This window comes from Symphalangus syndactylus, chromosome 22, assembly GCF_028878055.3.
Source record: "Symphalangus syndactylus isolate Jambi chromosome 22, NHGRI_mSymSyn1-v2.1_pri, whole genome shotgun sequence".
Taxonomy (NCBI): Eukaryota; Metazoa; Chordata; class Mammalia; order Primates; family Hylobatidae; genus Symphalangus; species Symphalangus syndactylus.
In genome coordinates, this window is record NC_072444.2 from 10767396 (window position 1) to 10787693 (window position 20298).

General features: G+C 49.4%; 2 protein-coding genes across 4 annotated transcripts; one reads left to right on the forward strand and one right to left on the reverse strand.

The window, feature by feature from the left end:
• Positions 1-7927: 7927 nt before the first annotated feature.
• Positions 7928-8292, reverse strand: LOC129471986 (large ribosomal subunit protein uL18-like). The gene has a single exon (XM_055261217.2). The coding sequence runs from the start codon at positions 8230-8232 to the stop codon at positions 7939-7941; it is 294 nt and encodes a 97-aa protein (XP_055117192.1). The 5' UTR covers positions 8233-8292; the 3' UTR covers positions 7928-7938.
• A 590-nt stretch (positions 8293-8882) lies between these two features.
• KDF1 (keratinocyte differentiation factor 1) lies at positions 8883-20099 on the forward strand. 3 transcript variants are annotated; one of them, XM_063631510.1, is made up of 5 exons: positions 8891-8988; positions 15773-15874; positions 17254-18324; positions 18910-18984; positions 19514-20099. In XM_063631510.1, the coding sequence occupies exons 3-5, from the start codon at positions 17286-17288 to the stop codon at positions 19594-19596; spliced, it is 1197 nt and encodes a 398-aa protein (XP_063487580.1). In that variant the 5' UTR covers positions 8891-8988; positions 15773-15874; positions 17254-17285; the 3' UTR covers positions 19597-20099. The 3 variants fall into 3 exon arrangements, with proteins under 3 accessions (XP_055117172.1, XP_063487580.1, XP_063487579.1); XM_055261197.2 differs by lacking the exon at positions 15773-15874 and having other exon boundaries at positions 8883-8988; XM_063631509.1 differs by lacking the exon at positions 15773-15874 and having other exon boundaries at positions 8891-9047.
• The last annotated feature ends 199 nt before the right edge of the window (positions 20100-20298 follow it).

The window sequence follows — 20298 nt, forward strand, 5'->3', positions numbered from 1 at the left end:
AATGAACTTGGGCTCAGCTCTAGCCTCTGCCACTTACTAGCTTGTGGGCAAGTGGTTGAAATCTCTGAGCCTCTGTTTTCTTAGCTGTGAAACGGGAGTTTGAGATCCATTCACTGAGTTATTGTGAGGGTTTTTTTTTTGGCTCGGGGGACAGGTTTTGCTTTGTCACCCAGGCTGGAGTGCAATGGCATGATCACTGCTCACTGCAACCTTGACGTCCCAGGCTCAAGTGATCCTCCTGCCTCAGCCTCCTGAGTACCTGGGACCACGGGCATGCATCACCATGGTCCCAGCTAATTTTTTTTTTTGGCAGAGACAAGGTCTTGCTGTTTCCCAGCCTGGTCTGAACTCCTGAGTTCAAGTGATCCTCCTGTCTTGGCCACCCAAAGTGCTGGGATTGCAGGTGTGAGCCACCCTGCTGGCCTTATTATGGGGATTAAATGGATTAAGGCACATAATAAACCTAACACGTTATAGGCAGTCATGGTCAATACCAGTAATTTACTCGGCTTATTCTCAGAGGCAGTGGTCTTGCCTCTGAGAGTCCCAGCCCCAGAATGGCGGGGCAGGGAGCCAGAGGGTGGGGTGTGGAGGTGAGGAAAGGGGTTAATATAAAATAGCTAACATCTGTTTAGTACTTACCATGTGCTGGTCTCCGTTGTAATCACCACATGAAGCTATCACCCACACTTTACAGATGGGGTGTCTGAGGCACAGAGGAGTTCGATAACTTGGCCAAAGGAACACACAGCAGGTACGTGTATGAGCTGGGCCACGAGTTCAGATCCTGTGGCTCCAGAACTCACACTCTAAACCACTGTGTTATCTTACCTCATGTTAAACCCACTTTTGGGGCCGGGCGCGGTGGCTCACGCTTGTAATCCCAGCACTTTGGGAGGTCGAGGTGGGCGGATCACGAGGTCAGCAGATCGAGACCACGGTGAAACCCTGTCTCTACTAAAAATGCAAAAAAAAAAAATTAGCCGTGTGTGGTGGCGGGCACCTGTAGTCTCAGCTACTCGGAGAGGCTGAGGCAGGAGAATGGCGGGAACCCGGGAGGCGGAGCTTGCAGTGAGCCGAGATTGTGCCACTGCACTCCAGCCTGGGAGACAGAGCAAGACTCTGTCTCAAAAAAAAACAAAAAAAAAAAACCATTTTTGGATGAGAAATGCTGAGGTCCAGGCCAGGCGTGGTGGCTCACACCTATAATCCCAGCACTTTAGGAGGCCGAGGTGGGCGGATCACCTGAGGTCAGGAATTTGAGACCAGCCCGGTCACATGGTGAAACCCCGTCTCTACTAAAAATACAAAAATTAGATGCACGTGGTGGCCTGTGCCTGTAATCCCAGCTACTCCAGAGGCTGAGGCAGGAGAATCGCTTGAACCCAGGAGGCAGAGGTTGCAGTGAGCCAAGATCGCACCATTGCACTCCAGCCTGGGCAACAGAGCGAGACTCCGTTTCAAAAAAAAAAAAAAAAGGAAATGCTGAGGTCCAAAGAGGCTAAGTTCACACCGCAGCTGAGCATCTAGTTTTCCAAGTCAGAACCTGTGACCCTGAAGTTCTGGCAATTTCCACTGTTGTGTGCTGTCCCCTAGTGCCCTTATGGGAGAAGCACACCAGAGGCAAGCAGCAGATACCCAGGGAAGGAAGGGAAGCAGGCCCACTGAAGCTGGCTCCACACACCACTGCCCACATTCCCCTGACCCACGGCTCCTCCGCAGCCCCAGCGCCGTACGTGTTGCAGCTCCTAAACAGCACTCCGAAATGGCATCCATGGATACAATGGTGATATGTCTGGGCTATCTTACAGATCCTCAAATTCAACAGGTCTAACACTACGTTTGCATTCTCACACCCCAGACTTGTCCTCCCCAGTCATCTCCATCCAGTAACACAGCCAGAAGCCCAGCCCTCATCCTTGATACCTCCCTCCCCCCACCAAGCTGTCACCACCAGCCCAGGAGCCTAAATGGTGGCTGAGGAGGGTGATCAGAAAAGTAAAAATTGAACAGAGTGGGGCAACCATGGGGAAAGCAGGGGATTGGGACAATGGACCCAGGTCAAGGCCAAAAGGAAAAACTGAGCTCAAGAGGCTGATGACAGAGGCAGTTGTCCACTCTACTTAGAAAGAAACCCAGGCACGCTGGGTGCGGTGGCTCACGCCTGTAATCCCAGCACTTTGGGAGGCCGAGGCGGGCGGATCACGAGGTCAGGAGATCGAGACCATCCTGGCTAACACGATGAAACCCCGTTTCTACTAAAAATACAAAAAATTAGCCAAGCGTGGCAACACACGCCTGTAGTCCCAGCTACTAGGGAGGCTGAGGTAGGAGAATCACTTGAACTTGGGAGGCAGAGGTTGCAGTGAGCCAAGATCACGCCACTCCACTCTAGCCTGGGAGACAGAGCGAGACTCCGTCTCAAAAAAAGAGAAACCCAGACACAGCTGTAAGGGCTTGGAGGAGGGCACAGTAAGGAACACTGTATAGGGAGTGAGAAAGACGGGGTTCCCACCCAGCTTTACTACTCATTAGAAGCGTGGCCTTGAGCAAATGGTCTAACCTTGATGGCCTCAGTTTCCCCACTTGTAAAAATGAATATGACGATGCTGACCTCATAGGGCTGTAATAAGGATCAAATAAAAAATGTGTTTGTTTTGTAAAGTGTAAAGGAAAGTGCACAGGAGAGGCAGGTTGTGACCTGGAAAACTCACCCCAGTAGACCTCTCTCTCCTTTGCAGGCTGAATGATGGACCTGTAAGGTACTCTGTTTTGCTTCAAAGAGTGTCATTTTTTGTGTGTGTTTGTTTGTTTTGTAGGGAGGGGGTTTGTTTTGTTATTTTTTGTTTATTTATTTTTATTTACTTATTTATTTTGAGACAGATTTTCGCTCTTGTCGTCCAGGTTGGAGTGCAGTGGCGCAATCTCAGCCCACTGCAACCTCCGCCACCTGGGTTCAAGCGATTCTCCTGCCTCAGCCTCCCAAGTAGCTGGGATTACAGGCATGAGCCACCACGCCTGGCTAATTTTTTTGTATTTTTACCAGAGACAGGGTTTCACCATGTCAGTCAGGCTGGTCTTGAACTCCCGGCCTCAGGTGATCCACCCACCTTGGCCTCCCAAAGTGTTGGGATTACAGGGTGAGCCACTGCGCCTGGCTTGTTTTGTTATTTATTTATTTTAAAAAATTTATTTATTTACTTAAATTGACTAATAAAAATTTATTTACTTAAATTGATTAACAAAATTATTACTATTTTATTATTGTTTGGTTTTTAATTGTGGGAAAATACTTCTACATAAAATCTGCCATTTAAACTATTTTAAAGTATAAATTCAGTGGCATTAATTACATTCACAGTGTTGTGCAACCATCACAACTATCTATTTCCAAAACTTTTTTTTTTATCACTCCAAACAGAGACTCTGTACCCATTAAGCAGTAACTCCCAATTCCCCTTTCTCTCCAGCCCCTGATAACGGCTAACCTTTCTGTCTCTATTAATTTGACTATTCTAGATATTTCATGTAAGTGAGAATCATACAATATTTGTCATTTGTGTCTGGCTTATTTCACTTAGCATAATGTCTTCAAGGTTCATCCCTGTTGTTGCATGTGTCAGAACTTCATTGTTTTCATGACTGAATAATATTCCCTTGTAAGTATATATCACATTTTGTTTATCCATTCATCTGTTGGGTTGTTTCTACCTTTTGGCTATTGTGAATAATGCTGCAATGAACACTGGCATACAAGTATCTGTTTTAAGCCCTGTTTTGATTATTTTGTGTATGTATCTAGAGTTTCATTGATTTTTTTTGGTTTTATTTTTTGAGACAGAGTTTTGCTCTTGTCACCTAGGCTGGAGTGCAATGGCGTGTTCTCGGCTCATTGCAACCTCCACCTGCCAGGTTCAAGCATTTCTCCTGCCTCAGCCTACTGAGTAGCTGTGATTACAGGCGCCTGCCACCACGCCCGGCTAATTTTTGTATTTTTATTATTATTATTATTTTTTTTTTTTTTTTTTGAGACGGAGTCTCGCTCTGTCACCCAGGCTGGAGTGCAGTGGCACAATCTCGGCTCACTGCAAGCTCCGCCTCCCAGGTTCACGCCATTCTCCTGCCTCAGCCTCTCTGAGTAGCTGGGACTACAGGTGCCCACCACCACGCCCAGCTAATTTTTTTGTGTTTTTAGTAGAGACAGGGTTTCACTGTAGTCTTGATCTCCTGACCTCGTGATCCACCCACCTTGGCCTCCCAAAGTGCTGCTAATTTTTGTATGTTTAGTAGAGACAGGGTTTCACCATGTTGGCCGGGCTGGTCTCGAACTCCTGATCTCAGGTGATCTGCCAGCCTCGGCCTTCCAAAGTGCTAGGATTACAGGCGCCCACTACGACGCCTGGCTAATTTTGTATTTTCAGTAGAGACGGGGTTTCACCATGTTGGCCAGGCTGGTCTCAAACTTCTGATCTCAAGTGATCCACCTGCCTTGGCCTCCCAAATTGCTGGGATTACAGGCATGAGCCGCTGTGCCTGGCCCAAGAGTGTCATTGACTTTTGACAGAGTTTTTGAATATGCACTGTGTCAATGGGAAGGACCCTTGGCAACAGGGCCCAGTATCTTCGAGTGAAGGAGGGAGACGAGCAGAGAAAGGGGAGGTTTCAGTGTGGCTATAATTAGAATAACAGCTACCTTGTGCCTATTGCAAAACTCTTCACAAGACACTCACCAGAAAGCGTAGCCAGAGGTTCAGAGATCATATTTATTCATTTCCTTCCTTTCTTTCTTCCTTCCTTCCTTTCTTCCTTCCTTCCTTCCTTCCTTCCTTCCTTCCTTCCTTCCTTCCTTCCTTCCTTTTCTTCCTTTATTCTTTCTAGGCAAGGAAAGTAGCTCTGAGCTGCTTCAGTCATCATATTCTTATTAATCTACAGCATTTTAGGTACCACAGAATTAGAATTTTGTAGAGCAGTTCTGCACTTCTACAACTAAAGTTCTGGAAAAAGCAAAACTATGGAAACAGAAGAAAGATCAGTGGTTGTTAAGGGCTGGAGTCAAGGGGAGGAACTGACCACAGAGGGGTTCAGGGGAATTTCTGGGGGGTGATGGAACTGATCTATATCTTGATTGCTGTGGCGGTTGTGCCACTGTATGCATTTTTCAAAACTCACAGAACTGTACACTAAAAAGGGTGAATTTTACTATAGGTAAATTATATCTTAATTAAAAAAAGAATGAATAAATAAATGGTGAGAAAACTAAATAATACTTAATACTCCCAGCTACTCGGGAGGCTGAGGTGGAAGGATTCCTTGAACCCAGGAGGCGGAGGCTACTATGAGCCAAGATCACATCGCCGCACTTCAGCCTGGGTGACAAAGTGAGACCCTGTCTCAAACAACAGCAACAACAACAACAACAACAAAAACTAAATAAGAACCTAGGCTGGGCGCAGTGGCTCACGCCTGTAATCCCAGCACTTTGGGAGGTCGACATGGGTGGATCATTGAGGTCAAGAGATTGAGACCATCCTGGCCAACATGGTGAAACCCTGTCTCTACTAAAAATACAAAAATTAGCTGGGCATGGTGGTGCACACCTGCAGTCCCAGCTACTTGGGAGGCTGAGGCAGAACTGCTTGAACCCGGGAGGCAGAGGTTGCAGTGAGCCGAGATCATGCCACTGCACTCCAGCCTGGTGATAAAGCGAGACTCCATCTCAAAAAAATAAAATAAAATAAAATAAAATAAGACCCTAGACTCTCATGTGTTTGCATATCTTGAGAACTTTGCAAGTGACACTAACTCTAATTATTTAGCATTAGAGCATAAACTTCTATTTTTTCAATCATTCATTATAAAATGAAAGCCCCTGAATCCATTATTCAACACAAAAACCAGAACCTTGCTAAAAATTAGTCTACCTATGGGATTCTCTCCCACAGGTAGATTTAATAGGAGGATCCCTGCATCCTCCCCCAGGAAATTTTGTGTGTGTGTGTGTGTGTGTGCACGTGCGTGTGTGTTCCAGGCTGGAGGGCAGGGCAGTGGTGTTAATATGGCTCACTGCAGCCTTGACCTCCTGGGCTCAAGCAATCCTCCTGCCACAGCCTCCCAAGTAGCTGGGACCACAGATGGATGCCCAGCCTTTTTTTTTTTTTTTTTTTTCTGTAGAGACAGGTCTTTCTATGTTGCCCAGGCTGGTCTTGAAGTCCTGGGCTCAACCAAACCTCCCAAATCCTTGGCTTCCCAAAGTGCTGGGATTATAGGCATGAGCCACCATGCCTAGCCCCCCAGGTATTCATTATTCTGAACTTTGTGTTTCTCATTCCCTTGCTCTTTTCTTTCTTTTCTTTTTTAAGATAGGGTCTTGCTATGTTGCCCAGGCTGCTCTCGAACTCCTTGGCTCAAGAGATTCTCTTGCCTCAGCCTCCCAAATAGCTGGGATTACAGGCCCAGGCCATTGCACCCAACCCCTTGCTCTTTTCTTAGTCTTTTTTCACATAAAAATTAGGCTGAAGCACTTGAATTTGCCATTACTTTTAGATCAAAATGGGTCAAATAACAGTAAATTCATATGGTTCAACCAAATATGCTTAGATGTAGTAGTTCTAGTTATTTTTGAATCATATATAAAGGATGTCATTCCATATGTAGTCTTCTGAGATTTGCCTTTTTTCAATTCAATATTATATTACCATGATCCAGCCATGTTGCTATTTTTCATTCATTTTCTACTGCTCTATAATTAATTCCTTTGCATGAATATCCCACATTTCTCTCTCCTGTCAGTAGCATTTCCGTGTTTTCGGTTTGGGGCTACCACAAACAATGTTTTAACTAACATTCTTGTATACATTCTCTCCTGGTGCATTGTACAAGAGCTTATTGTGGCTGTACCATAGGAATGGACTTGCTAGGTTTAGAGTACACAGATGTTCAACTGCACAAGATGTGACTGTGAAGTGAGGATGTGACTCATTCTCTCAGCTCCAAATAAGAATACAATGTGCACTTTCCTCAGGAGGGAATGTGGACAAGACGTGGTGGGAGGCGCTGGGGTGGAGGGTCTCTCGTGGAAATTGAACACCTATGCCTAATGCATCCCAGTGATATCTTCCTGTTGCATCCATGATCTCTTTTAATCCTCCCAGTTGAAGAGAGGTACTACTGTCTCCAGAGATTAGGTTTAGAGAAGGAAAGTGCCTTGCCAAAAGTCAGTTTGTGCCAACTGCCTGAGCAAACAATGTCCCCTCTCTAAGCTTCAGTTTCCTCTTACTGTAAAATGGATATAATACCTGACCCACTTCACAGATTAACGGCTTGGGCATGCATGGCTCCTGGAGATGCTCCCTAAAAGTCACTTGTTTGTTTATTTACTTGAGACAGAGTCTCGCTCTGTCGCCCAGGCTGGAGTGCAATGGCGTGATCTCGGCTCACTGCAACCTCTGCCTCCCGGGTTCAAGCCATTCTCCTGCCTCAGGCTCCCAAGTAGCTGGGATTACAGGCACCCGCCACCACGCCCGGCTAATTTTTTGTATTTTTAGTAGAGACTGGGTTTCACTATGTTGGCCAAGTTGGTCTTGAACTCCTGACCTCAGGTGATCTGCCTGCCTCGGCCTCCCAAAGTGCTGGGATTACAGGCATGAGCCACCACGCCCGGCCAAGTCACTTGTTTATTAATGCTATTGTTAAGTTATTGAGTTGCTATTAATATTAAGGGGAACAGCAACCCAGGATAGTCTGAGCCTTGCCTTCTTGACATTCAGTGGTGTTGCCTCTTGCAGAGACCTTTTTTGGATGTAGTGACCATGGCCCATTTTGGCCACCACTTCTGATCCTGGATGTATCTTTTTCTTTTTCTTTTTTTTTTTTTTTTTTTGCTGTTCATAAGTTTATTGTCGTCTATATCTGAAAAATCATCATAGAAAATTGTTTGGTTTAGCTCTCAGCAGCCCGCTCCTGAGCGCTGAGGAAGCTTGCCTTCTTTTGAGCTACCCGATCCTTCTTCTGAGCAAGGGACTTTTTGGGACGGTTCCACCTCTGCTTTTTAACTTCTTTCTTGGGCTTCCTTTCATAGACCGGATTCTCTCGTATAGCAGCATGAGCTTTCTTACACATTTCTTCCACGTCTGGAGTTACGCTGTTCTTTATGTATTGAGAGAACTGTTTCTTGTAAGCATCTTCATCTTCTTCCATTAAGTAGCGCATGTAATCTGCAACATTCTGGCCCATGATGTGCTTCCAGTGTACTTCTGCATTAAATTCCTTGCTTTCAGAATCCTAACCAGGGAATCGTTTTATCTTTCAGAGCTGCATATCCTAGCCCCCTCCTCTACTCTACTCCGGGCCCCAGAGCTGAGGTTCCTGTCTTTACCTGCAGATTTCTCTGAACAAAAGAAAAGGTAAACTGATCAGCGGCCCAGGCTCCCAGTTCTGCCTCAGGGCAAAGGGAGAAATTGGGGCCCGGGGCCTCATTCAGTGGAAAATATTTGTTGAGCACCTAGTATTTGCCAGGACCTGTGCTGAGCACCAGGAACACAGGGCAACAAGACCAAACCCTGTAAAGGTAGGAGGCTAAAGGAGGAGACAGAAGACAAGAAAACGACAGTGTGCGGAGTACAGGGACTGTTCTAACCAACAGAAAAACAGACTTAGGGTCAGGGAAAGCTTCCCAGAAGAGAGCTTCCCTTTGAGTTGGAGCTTTATGGCCGGGCAGGAGCTCCCCAGGTGCTCAGAGACTGACAGGACCACCAGCCTGTTGAACAGAAGAAGAGACTGAGCCCCAGCGCCTCTCGACCCCTCCCCGCCACACCTCACCTACCCGGACTAGGCCGAAACGGCCGAGCACCCGAGCGGGGACGCGCAGCTCCACAGATCCCAGAGGCGGGGCCTCGGTCCAGGTGCGCGGCGGCGCTTCGCGGAGGCAGGAAGTGTGTCCCTAGCGGCGGCCCGTGCAGCGCTCCCGCGAGACGCTCACCTGCGCCCCAGGTGAGTGGCGAGGGGGCGGGGGAGGGGCTGAGCCGGAGGCGGCCCACCTGGCGGGACAGGTAAGCCCCGCGCGGGCCCAAGGGGGCGCAAACCAAGGCGGCGCCGGTGTCGGGAGCCCCCCGAGGCTGAGCCCGGACAGGAGAGGGTCCTGGGCCCTGTTCCTCGGGGGCCACCCTCCTACTTCCGGGGTGCGCGGGCCGGGCTGGGGAGCGGCCTGAGCGGGCGCCCGGGCTGGGCGCGCAGAATGGGGTGAGGGGCCGCGTTCGCCCTCAGGGCTGCACTGGCTGGGTGTGGGGGCCGCACTCACCGGGGGACAGCGTCGGGATGGGACAAACGGTGGTGCTCACCCCGAGGAACAGCGTCGGGACGGGAGGAAGGCTGGGTCCGCCCGCGGGGTAGGGCCCTTGCAGCTGAAGAGGGTAGTGCTCGCCCCAAGGGCAGAGTTGGTGTAGGGGCTGTGGTAGCCCGGGGGACAGTGCCAGGGTCTGGTTCTTCCTTGTCCCCAGGACTAGGTGCCCGCGGATATGGGACTCTCGGGCTGCACTTCTGGGGCAGGGGGCCGAGGGTGCACTGAGCCGACGGCTGTTTCTCGAGCAGGACTGGGGTGGTCCTCCCCGGCCGGGTGTCCGAGGCTTGGCACTGAGCTAGGGGCAGAGGCTGGTGTGGCCGGGTCTGTCCTGGGGCCCATGGGAGGAGGGGACGGTACATAGACCCTTGAGTGTGTGTGTGTGTTCGCGGGACTAAGGGGAAAGAGGGAAGCATCAACGAGAAATCCAGGGAGAGCGGGCCGGGACCGTCTGACCCCCGGGAAGATCCTTGCGGTGCCTTAGATCGCCCAGTGACCTAGCCCCTCCCATGTGCAAGGCCACTGCGGGAAGCCCCCTGCACTCAATATTTCATTTAAATCTCACGGGACTGGCGGGGCATGAAGATACTAGTCTCTCCTTATTTAAAGATGAGGAAAGTGAGGTTAAGAATCTTGCCTCAAGCCACAATAGGGACAGGGAGCCTCCCCTCACTAAACCAAGTGACCAGGTTCCTAGGATTGGGCAGGGTGGTGGTGGGGCGGTGGCAGCAGCAGGGTCGGGGAGATACAGCCTGGAAGAAACTGCCTGAGTTTGACTTCAGGAGGGTTCAATGGCTGGAGGGAAGTGGGGAACTGAGGCAGGCATTGTCCTTATCCCAGGTCTTCTCTTCTCATCCCACCACCGCTGGAGATGTGTGGCACACACAAAGTACGCAGGCTCCAGAGCCTGGCGGGCCACAGTGCAAATCCTCCCCCAGCCCTCTCTTGCTAGGTGCCTCTGGGCCAGTCATTTCACCTTTCTGAGCTTCAGATTCCTGATCTGTGAAATGGAGATATACTCCTTATTTACAGAGCAATTGTGAGAGTCAAATAAGGTGAAAGTCCTCTGGCCCATTCACTGCTGTTTTCTCAGCATTTAGCACAACGCTGGGCACCTCGTTGGTGCTCAATAAATACCTGTTGGATTAATTTAATCAATAATAGCGAGTCCTAAAGCTTTGGAGGTTGGGGAGAAGACAATAGCCATTCCATCCTCAGGAGCCCCACGTACTTCCGAGCTCAGCATGGTTAACTGTAGATTTGTTCACTCTCCTGAAGGCTTGAGCCTGGAAGACAGGGCTCTCTCTGGGCACACGCTGTTCCATGGAGCTGGCAGCTTTGACTGCCTCTTTTCTCCCAAGTAATAGACGGGATGGGGTAGTGGATAAGAGTCTGGGGCCAGGCCAGTTGTGTACAGATAGATGTATGGCTTTGGACAACTTATTTAACCTGTCTGTGCTTTAGTTTAATAATACAGGTAATAATATTACAAAGAGGGTTGTGAAAATTAATTGGTTATTATGTCTGAAGTACTTAGAACAGTGTAAGCCATCAATAATCAACTCTCATGGAGTGTAAACTCCTGAGGTTGAGGGATTTTGTCTGTTTTATCACTTATCCATAGAATTTAGAACAGCTGGGCCGGGCGCAGTGGCTCACGCCTATAATCCCAGTACTTTGGGAGGCCGAGGCAGATGGATCACGAGGTCAGGAGATCAGACCGTCCTGACTAACACGGTGAAACCCCGTCTCTACTAAAAATACAAAAAATTAGCCAGGCGTGGTGGCGGGCACCTGTAGTCCCAGCCACTCAGGAGGCTGAGGCAGGAGAATTGCTTGCGCCCAGGAGGCAGAGGTTGCAGTGAGCCAAGACCGCGCCACTCCACTCCACTCCAGCCTGGGCAACAGAGCGAGACTCCATCTCAAAAAAAAAAAAAAGAACTTAGAACAGCTGGCCAGGCGCGGTGGCTTATGCCTGTAATCTCAGCACTTTGGGAGGCTGAGGCAGGTGGATCACTTGAGGTCAGGAGTTCGAGACCAGCCTGGCCAACATGGTGAAACCCCATCTCTATTAAAAATACAAAAAAAATACCTGGGTATGGTGGCATGCACCTGTAATTCCAGCTACTCGGGAGGCTGAGGCATGAGAATTGCCTCCACCTGGGAGGCAGAGGTTGCAGTGAGCCAAGATCGTGCCATGCACTCCAGCGTTGGTGACAGAGTAAGACTGTCTCAAAAAATAATAATAATAATAATAATAAATCCAGCATGTGGCACACAGTGGGCCCTCAGTAAATATCTGTTAATTGCGTGAATGTGTGAATCCATACCCCACATTTCTCAAACTAAAACAAAAATTTTTAACCACTTGCCTCGGATTGCAAGGGAATTTAAAATCACCTGTTATAATTTTAGTTGGGATACCTTTGCAGATGGGGTTTCACTGCCCCCTCACCTCCTATCCCCCATCCATACTCTGGTCAACCTAGAGCCTAAGTCTTTTTTTCTTTGTACCCAATGGTCCTGGTTCTACCCTGAGGCAACCGGAAATCTGTCAGTCCCCTGAGGCACCTAGTGTACCAAACCCTGTTCCAGACCCTGAGGCAGAAAAAAATTACACACAGTCCCTGCACTTCAGGGTCATGGTCCTTGGGGACATAGACTTATCCTCAAACAATCAGTAGAAGGCTGACCCAGCTGACAGCCCAGCAGAAGGCCATGGGGAGAGGGCCTCCCAGCTGACTAGTGGTTCCAGAGGGTCCCTGGAGAAGGAGTGCTGAGTAGGGCCAGGAGAGTAGGTTGAAGAGTTGTAGGAACGGTATCCTAGGCCAGGCACAGAGGCTCATGCCTGTAATCCCAGCACTTTGGGAGGCCAGGGCAGGAGATCACTTGACGCCAGGAGTTCAAGACCAGCCTGAGCAACATAGCAAGATCCCATCTCTACCAAAAAACAAAACAAAACAAAAAACTAGTGGGGCAGGGTGGTATGCATCTATAGTCCTATCTACTCAAGTGGCTGAGGCAGGAGGATCACTTGAGCCCAGTTGTTTGAGGCTTCATTGAGCTATGGTTGCACCACTGCACTCCAATCTGGGTGACAGAGGGAGACCTTATCTCTAAAATTAAATAAAATAAATAAAAGAACTCTATCCTTCACATCCCCATTCACCATGGGTAACATTCCCTCTTTCCCTTTCTCTATACACACATAACTTCTGTTCTTTTGTGTTTGAACCATTTGAGATTAGGTTGCAGATAATACCTGCCCCTTTATCCCCAAGTGCTTCAGTGTATGTTTCCTAAGAATAGAACATTATCTTATATAACCACAGTAATCAAATTCAGAAAATGTAACATTGATATAATACTATCAAATAACATATTTCACCAGTTATTCACATTATCCAATTTCCAATTTTTTCCTCCCAATCCAGGATCCTTTCTAGGATCACACTGCATTTAGTTGTCATGTTTCTCAACTTGGGCTTGTATTTTATTTCCTCATTATTACATTCAGGTTATGTATTTTTGACAAGAATACTTCGTGAGTTGTATCCTCCTTAGTACATAGTATCAGGAGGAACTTGATGTCAGTTCATCCTGTTATGGTGATATTATCTTTGATCATTTGATTAAAGTGGTGTCTGCCGTGTTCCTCTAAACATTTTAAAGTTTTTACTTGCTATAGCAAGTAAGAGGGAATGGAGGTGGCCAGGATGGGGACTGTGAGAGTATTTGGGTGAGAGATAATGATGGCCCTCTTTAGGGAGGTGGCATTAATTTTCCCAAGTGCCAAATCTGGGGTTAGATTAGGGCCAGAACTGGAACTAAAACACAGATATCCCGATGCCCAGTTCCACGTTCCTCATATACCCCCAGTTTAAGACCCCAGTGCCATTAATTCAGGAATAAAAGGATAAGGGATCAGTGTCTCAGAAAATCCAAGCTAAGGATAGTTACTGCCTGGCAAACCCCTACATGAGATCAAGGACCTTCCCAAATACACTACTGCATAATCTTCCTTGACTCTCTCAGGCAGAGTTATTTACTCCCATGATGCTTCATATATCCTACATGCTCCATCTTACAAACTTTGTTTGTTTGTTTGAGATGGAGTCTCACTCTGTTGCATAGGCTGGAGTGCAGTGGTGCGATCTGGGCTCACTGCAACCTCCGCCTCCCAAGTTCAAGCGATTCTCCTGCCTCAGCCTCCTGAGTAGCTGGGATTACAGGCACGCTTCACCACACCCAGCTAATTTGTATTTTTAGTAGAGACAGGGTTTCACCATGTTGGTCAGGCTGGTCTCGAAATCCTGACCTCGTGATCCACCCGCCTCAGCCTCCCAAAGTGCTGGGATTACCGGCATGAGCCACTGTGCCCAGCCCTCATCTTACAAACTTTTAAGCATCTGTTTTCCCTACAAAACCATATGTGAATCATCAAGAGCGGGATCTGTAGTTCATTCACCTTTGGTTCTTCGGTACCCAGCACAGGGTCAGCCTCAGTGTTTATGAAGTAGAGGAAGTCTTAGCTCTGAGCTTCCTAGCAACCAGGTCAGAATGGGAAAGAAGACATATTTTGTGGCTCAGCTTTTTTATCTAATCAAAAGACACCAACAGTGCTTGGTGTTAAATGTTGCTAGCAGGGCAAATGTGAGTAAGACTGAAATATTGACAGGGGACCTCTTAAATTCCCATATCTGATTTGAAGGACCAAGGGAGGGAAAAAGGTGTTAATGATCAGGTTCCATAGCAAGTCTTATGGAAAGGCATTTGTTGAGCAACCACAGAGGCTCTCAACAAGAGAAACTTACCAACAGCAGGGAGAAGCTGGGGGAGACCACATTACAGAAAGTGAGATCCAGGAGATCTTTCTGTAAAATAGCTATAAGAGTTACCATATTAGGCTGGGTGCGGTGGCTCATGCCTGTAATCCCAGCAGTTTGGGAGGTTGAGGTGGGCAGATCACCTGAGGTCAGGAGTTCGAGATCAGCCTGGCCAACATGGCAAAACCCCATCTCTACTAAAAATGCAAAAATTAGCTGGGCGTGGTGGCGTACACCTGTAATCCCAGCTACTCCGAGGCTGAGGCAGGAGAATCACTTGAACCTAGGAGGCAGAGGTTGCAGTGAGCCAAGAATGTGCCATTGCACTCCAGCCTGGGTGACAGAACGAGACTCTATCTCAAAAAAAAAAAAAAGGTACCTTATTAATCTTTTTTTTTTTTTTTTGAGACAGAGTCTTGCCACTCTGTCACCCAGGCTGGAGTGCAATGGCGCCATCTCGGCTCACTGCAACTTCTGCCTCCTGAGTTCAAGCAATTCTCCTGCCTCAGCCTCCTCAGTAACTGGGATTACACGTGTCCACCACCATACCTAGCTAATTTTTGTGTTTTTAGTAGAGATGGGATTTCACCATGTTGGCCATGCTGGTCTAGAACTCCTGACCTCAAATCATCCGCCCACCTAGGTCTCCCAAAGTGCTGGGATTACAGGCATGAGCCACTGCGCCTGGCCTAACCTTTTTTTAAAGAAACCACATTTGGCTGGGTGCGGTGGCTCACGCCTGTAATCTCAGCACTTTGGGAGGCTGAGGCAGGCAGATCGCCTGAGGGCGAGAGTTCAGGACCAGCCTGACCATGGAGAAACCCCGTCTCTATTAGCCAGGCGTGGTGGTGCTTACTTGTAATCCCAGCCACTTGGGAGGCTGAGGCAGGAGAATCGCTTGAACCCGGGAGGCGGAGGTTGCAGTGAGCCGAGATTGTGACATTGCACTCCAGCCTGGGCAACGAGCAAAACTCTGTCTCAAAAAAAAAAAAAAAAAAAAACAAAAAGCAAAAAGCAGAGACCACATTTAAGGGCCGGGTGTGGTGGCTCACAACTGTAATCCCAGCACTTTGGGAGGCTGAAGTGGGTAGATCACCTGAGGTCAGGAGTTTGAGACCAGCCTGGCCAACATGGCGAAATCCTGTCTCTACTAAAAATACAAAAATTAGCTGGGCATGGTGGCACGTGCCTGTAATCCCAGCTACTTGGGAGGCTGAGGCAAGAGAATCGCTTGAACCCAGGAGGCAGAGGTTGCAGTGAGCCGAGATGGTACCACTGCACTCCAGCCTCAGTGACAGTGAGACTCCGTTTCAAAAAAAAAATAAAAAACAAAACATATTTAAGCATCATTCCCATATTTAAGCATCATTCCTGTGGCATTAAATACATTCACATTGTTGTACAACTATTGCCACCATCCATCTCCAGACCTTTTTCATCTTCCCCAGCTGAAACTCCCTACTCATTCAACACTAACTCCCCAGTCCCCTCTGCCCCCAGCACCAGGCAACTACCATTCTACTTTGTGTCTCTATGAATTTGACTATTCTAGAGATGTCATATGAGTGGAATCTTACAATATTTGTCTTTATTTTTTTTTTTTTTGAGACAGGGTCTGGCTTTGTTGCCGAGGCTGGAGTGCAATGGCATGATCTCAGCTCACTGCAACCTCCACCTCCGAGGCTCAAGTGGTCCTCCCACCTCAGTCCCCCAGGTAACTAGGACTACAGGTGTGCACCACCACACCTGGCTAATTTTTGTATTTTCAGTAGGGATGGGCTTTCACCATGTTGGCCAGGCTGGTCTTGAACTCCTGTGCTCAAGTGATCCACCCATCTTGGCCTCCCAAATTGCTGGGATTACAGGCATGAGCCACCGCACCCGGGCTATCTGTCCTTTTGTGTCTGGCTTATTTCACTTAGCATAAGTTCTTTAAGGTTCATCCATGTTGCAGCATGTATAAGAATTTCCTTTCCTTTGTAAGGCTGAATAATATTCCATTGTATATATATACCACATTTTGTTTAGTCATTCATCCATTGGTAGACACTGGGATTGTTTCCACCTTTTGGCTATTGTGAATAATGCTGCTGTGAACATTGTCTAAACATCTGAGTCCCTGCTCTCAATTAGATTGGGTATGTACCCAGAAGTGGAATTGCTGGGTCATGTGGTAATTCGATGTTTAATTTTTGGAGGAACCACCATACTGTTTTCTATAGCAGCTGCACCATTTTACATTCCCACCAGAAATGCACAAGAGTTCCAGTTTTCCCACATTATTGCCAACACTCATTATTTTCTGGGGGAAGGGAGATTATTTTTAAACACAGATTGAGAGATTGAGTATCCCTAATCCAAAAATCCAAAACACTCCAAAATCTGAAAGTTGAGCACCAGCATGATACTTAAAGGAAATGCTCATTGGAGCATTTCAGATTTTTGAATGAGGAATGCTTAACAGGTAAGTATAATGTATACAATCCAGAATCCAAAACATTTCTGGACCCAAGCATTTCAGATAAGATGTTCAACCTTTTTTTCTTTTCTTTTTTCTTTTTTTTTTCTGAGACACAGTCTTGCCCTGTTGCCCAGGCTGGAGTGCAATGGCGTGATCTCGGCTCGCTGCAACCTCTGCCACCCGCGTTCAAGCGATTCTCCTGCCTCAGCCTCCCAAGTAGCTGGGATTACAGGCGCCCACTACTACACCTGGCTAACTTTTTTTTGTATTTTTAGTAGAGACGGAGTTTCACTATGTTAGTCAGGTTGGTCTTGAGCTCCTGACCTCAGGTGATCTGCCTGCCTCGGCCTCCCAAAGTGCTGGGATTACAGGCGTGAGCCACTGCGCCCCACCAGTGTTCAACCTTTCATAGCCATCCCAATAGGTCTAAGTCACAGGGAATTTTGAAATCTGGGTTAGACCACAGAGACTTTGTGGACGGAGGGCCACGAGAGATGAGGGTTTTTGAGCATACTTGGGTCCGTCCACATCCCAGGCCTCTCAGAAACTAGAAGTGTGAAGCTGCTCAAGTCAGCCCAGGAGTTTGTTCCTCACCTCTGATCCTGACTCCTTCCTGGCCTCTCCCCCCGCAGGTGCCTGGCTGCTGCAAACCATGCAATGAGCCATGCCCCGCCCTGGACACCCCCGCCCAGCATCTGGGCCTCCACGCTTGGGACCCTGGGAGCGGCCAACAGAGCTATGTCTGGAGACATATGATAAACCACCTCAGCCCCCACCAAGCCGCCGCACCCGTAGACCAGACCCCAAGGACCCTGGCCACCATGGGCCAGAGAGCATTACCTTCATCTCTGGCTCTGCTGAGGCGGCCCCTGAGTCCCCGACTTGCTGCCTGCTCTGGCGACCCTGGGTATGGGAGTGGTGCCGGGCTGCCTTCTGCTTCCGCCGCTGCCGGGATTGCCTCCAGCGCTGTGGAGCCTGTGTGCGGGGATGCAGCCCCTGCCTGTCTACCGAGGACTCCACTGAGGGGGCTGCCGAAGCCAACTGGGCCAAGGAGCACAATGGAGTGCCCCCCAGCCCTGATCGTGCACCCCCCAGCCGGCGGGATGGCCAGCGGCTCAAGTCAACCATGGGCAGCAGCTTCAGCTACCCCGACGTTAAGCTCAAAGGCATCCCTGTGTATCCCTACCCGAGGGCCACCTCCCCAGCCCCTGATGCGGACTCCTGCTGCAAGGAGCCGCTGGCTGATCCCCCACCCATGCGACACAGCCTGCCCAGCACCCTTGCCAGTAGTCCTCGTGGCTCCGAGGAGTACTACTCTTTCCATGAGTCGGACCTGGACCTGCCCGAGATGGGCAGTGGCTCCATGTCGAGCCGAGAGATTGATGTGCTCATCTTCAAGAAGCTGACAGAGCTGTTCAGCGTACACCAGATCGATGAGCTGGCCAAGTGCACATCAGACACTGTGTTCCTGGAGAAGACCAGTAAGATCTCCGACCTTATCAGCAGCATCACGCAGGACTACCACCTGGATGAGCAGGATGCTGAGGGCCGCCTGGTACGCGGCATCATTCGCATTAGTACCCGAAAAAGCCGTGCTCGCCCACAGACCTCAGAGGGTCGTTCAACTCGGGCTGCTGCCCCGACCGCTGCTGCCCCTGACAGTGGCCATGAGACCATGGTGGGCTCAGGTCTCAGCCAGGATGGTAGGTGGGGGCCCCATGGAGCTGAGGGGCAGAGTAGGGGAGGCTCTGGCCAGGGGAGGGTTGGAATGGGGTCTTTAGCCACTGTGGGTCTACCCCTCAGCCAGTCCCTGCCCTTCCTCCTCCTTTCTGTCAACTCTTGCATCCCCTCTCCCCAGCTCCCACTCTGGCCCTTCCCGGTGAGGTCCGAGCAAGGCTGAGAGGAGCATGCAGACCCTGGGAAAGCTCTCTGGCCATCGCTGCTGTTCCCAGAAAGGACAACGTTCCCTCTGCATTCAACAAATTTACCCAAAAGGCTCCTCTCCCCTGCTGTCTCCTGCCAGAGTAGCTTCTAGGCCTGGTCTGGTTAACGGGACCTAGGGACCCACATGAACGTGGGCCTCTGACCTGTTCTGGGCTAACCAAAACTCCCACTCATCCATCACTCTGCTCATGCACACGTTGTCTATGTGTCTGTCTTCAAGCATTATTTTTCTAGCCCTGCCCAGGAATGAGTGGCTCCTCCCTCATCGGGCTGGGAACAGGAGTAGGAAATAGGGTTGAAAGAAGGTGCTAATGACCACTGCCTGCCTCACCTTCCCTCCCTAGAGCTGACAGTGCAGATCTCCCAGGAGACGACTGCAGATGCCATCGCCCGGAAGCTGAGGCCTTATGGAGCTCCAGGTGTGGTCTTGACCTAACGAGGGGTGTGGAGGGTGGGGGACTACCCTAGGGGCCCCTCACCTGCTCCTCTCCCAGCTTTCTCTTGGGGTGATGAGGATGACATCAAAAAGGGACGGGGACCTAAGCAGCCACAGACCCGTCTCCATCTAGCAAGCTGGCTTAAAGTGGGTGCAAGTGCCCAGAACAGGCAAGCTGAAAGTGATCAGACCCCAACCTTCAAGCCCAGATGACTAGGAAAGTAGTGGGTGGTGGCCATCCAGCATGGTGCTGGAAAGACACCCGTGTGCTTCTGTTGTGGTCTTCTTGCCCTTGACAACAACCCCCTGGGAGTGGGGTCATTATCCTTTTACAGAAAGGGAGGCTAGGGCTCAGAGAGGTCAATAAACTGAGTGGGTCATCCAGCCAGGATCAGACTGACCCAGGCTCAAGTCCCACTCTGCTCCTTCTCAGCAGGCTTCTCCCTGGTCGTGGGATCTGGATGAGCTCCTTCCCCTGAGCCTGTTTCCTCCTCTCCTCTCCTTCCCACCAGGGTACCCAGCCAGCCATGACTCATCCTTCCAGGGCACCGACACAGACTCGTCGGGGGCACCCTTGCTCCAGGTGTACTGCTAACCCCTGCCAGGCCCAGCTGCCACACCCTTTCTGGGAGAAGCACAGCCTACAGAATGAAGAGGGGGACCAGGAACCCCTGTGGGAGAGGCTGGGCCTTAGACCTGAAGCAGTGCCCACTCTGGCTCCTCCTGCCTTGGCTGACTGGGTTCCTGGACCATGTGCATTTCACTGGGCCATGGGGTCTACATCTCCTTGCATCCCCAGCTGGTCCGATCCCTGCCTGGGCCTCTTCCTTCCTGCTCACGGTCTTCAGGTGGCCTGATCATGGAAAGTAAGGACTTAGGAATTACCTTCTGGGAGTGAACCCTGACTCCATCCCCCTATTGCCACCCTAACCAATCATGCAAACTTCTCCCTCCCTGGAGTAATTCAACAGTTAAAAGAAGCTTATCTTAAATGTATTGGGGGGTGGGCAGGGCCCACTCTATGTTATGTTAAGCAGTTGGTTCTGGTTCTTGGCTGATATTCTGTATGTTAACATGACCATAGTTTGTAAGGACAAAGGTAATTGCTATCTGCCTGCTTATCTTGGCTGTCCTTTCCCATCTGCCTCACTTAACTGCTGCCCAGAGCAGGAGACAGGATATAGGTGTCCAGCCTGGCTTAGTGCCCTGCAGTTGAAGTAGGAAGGATAAAATGGGAGTAATCCTGCCCCCATTTCAGGTTCACTGTGAGTTCCAGGAGATAAAGAAGCAAGCACAG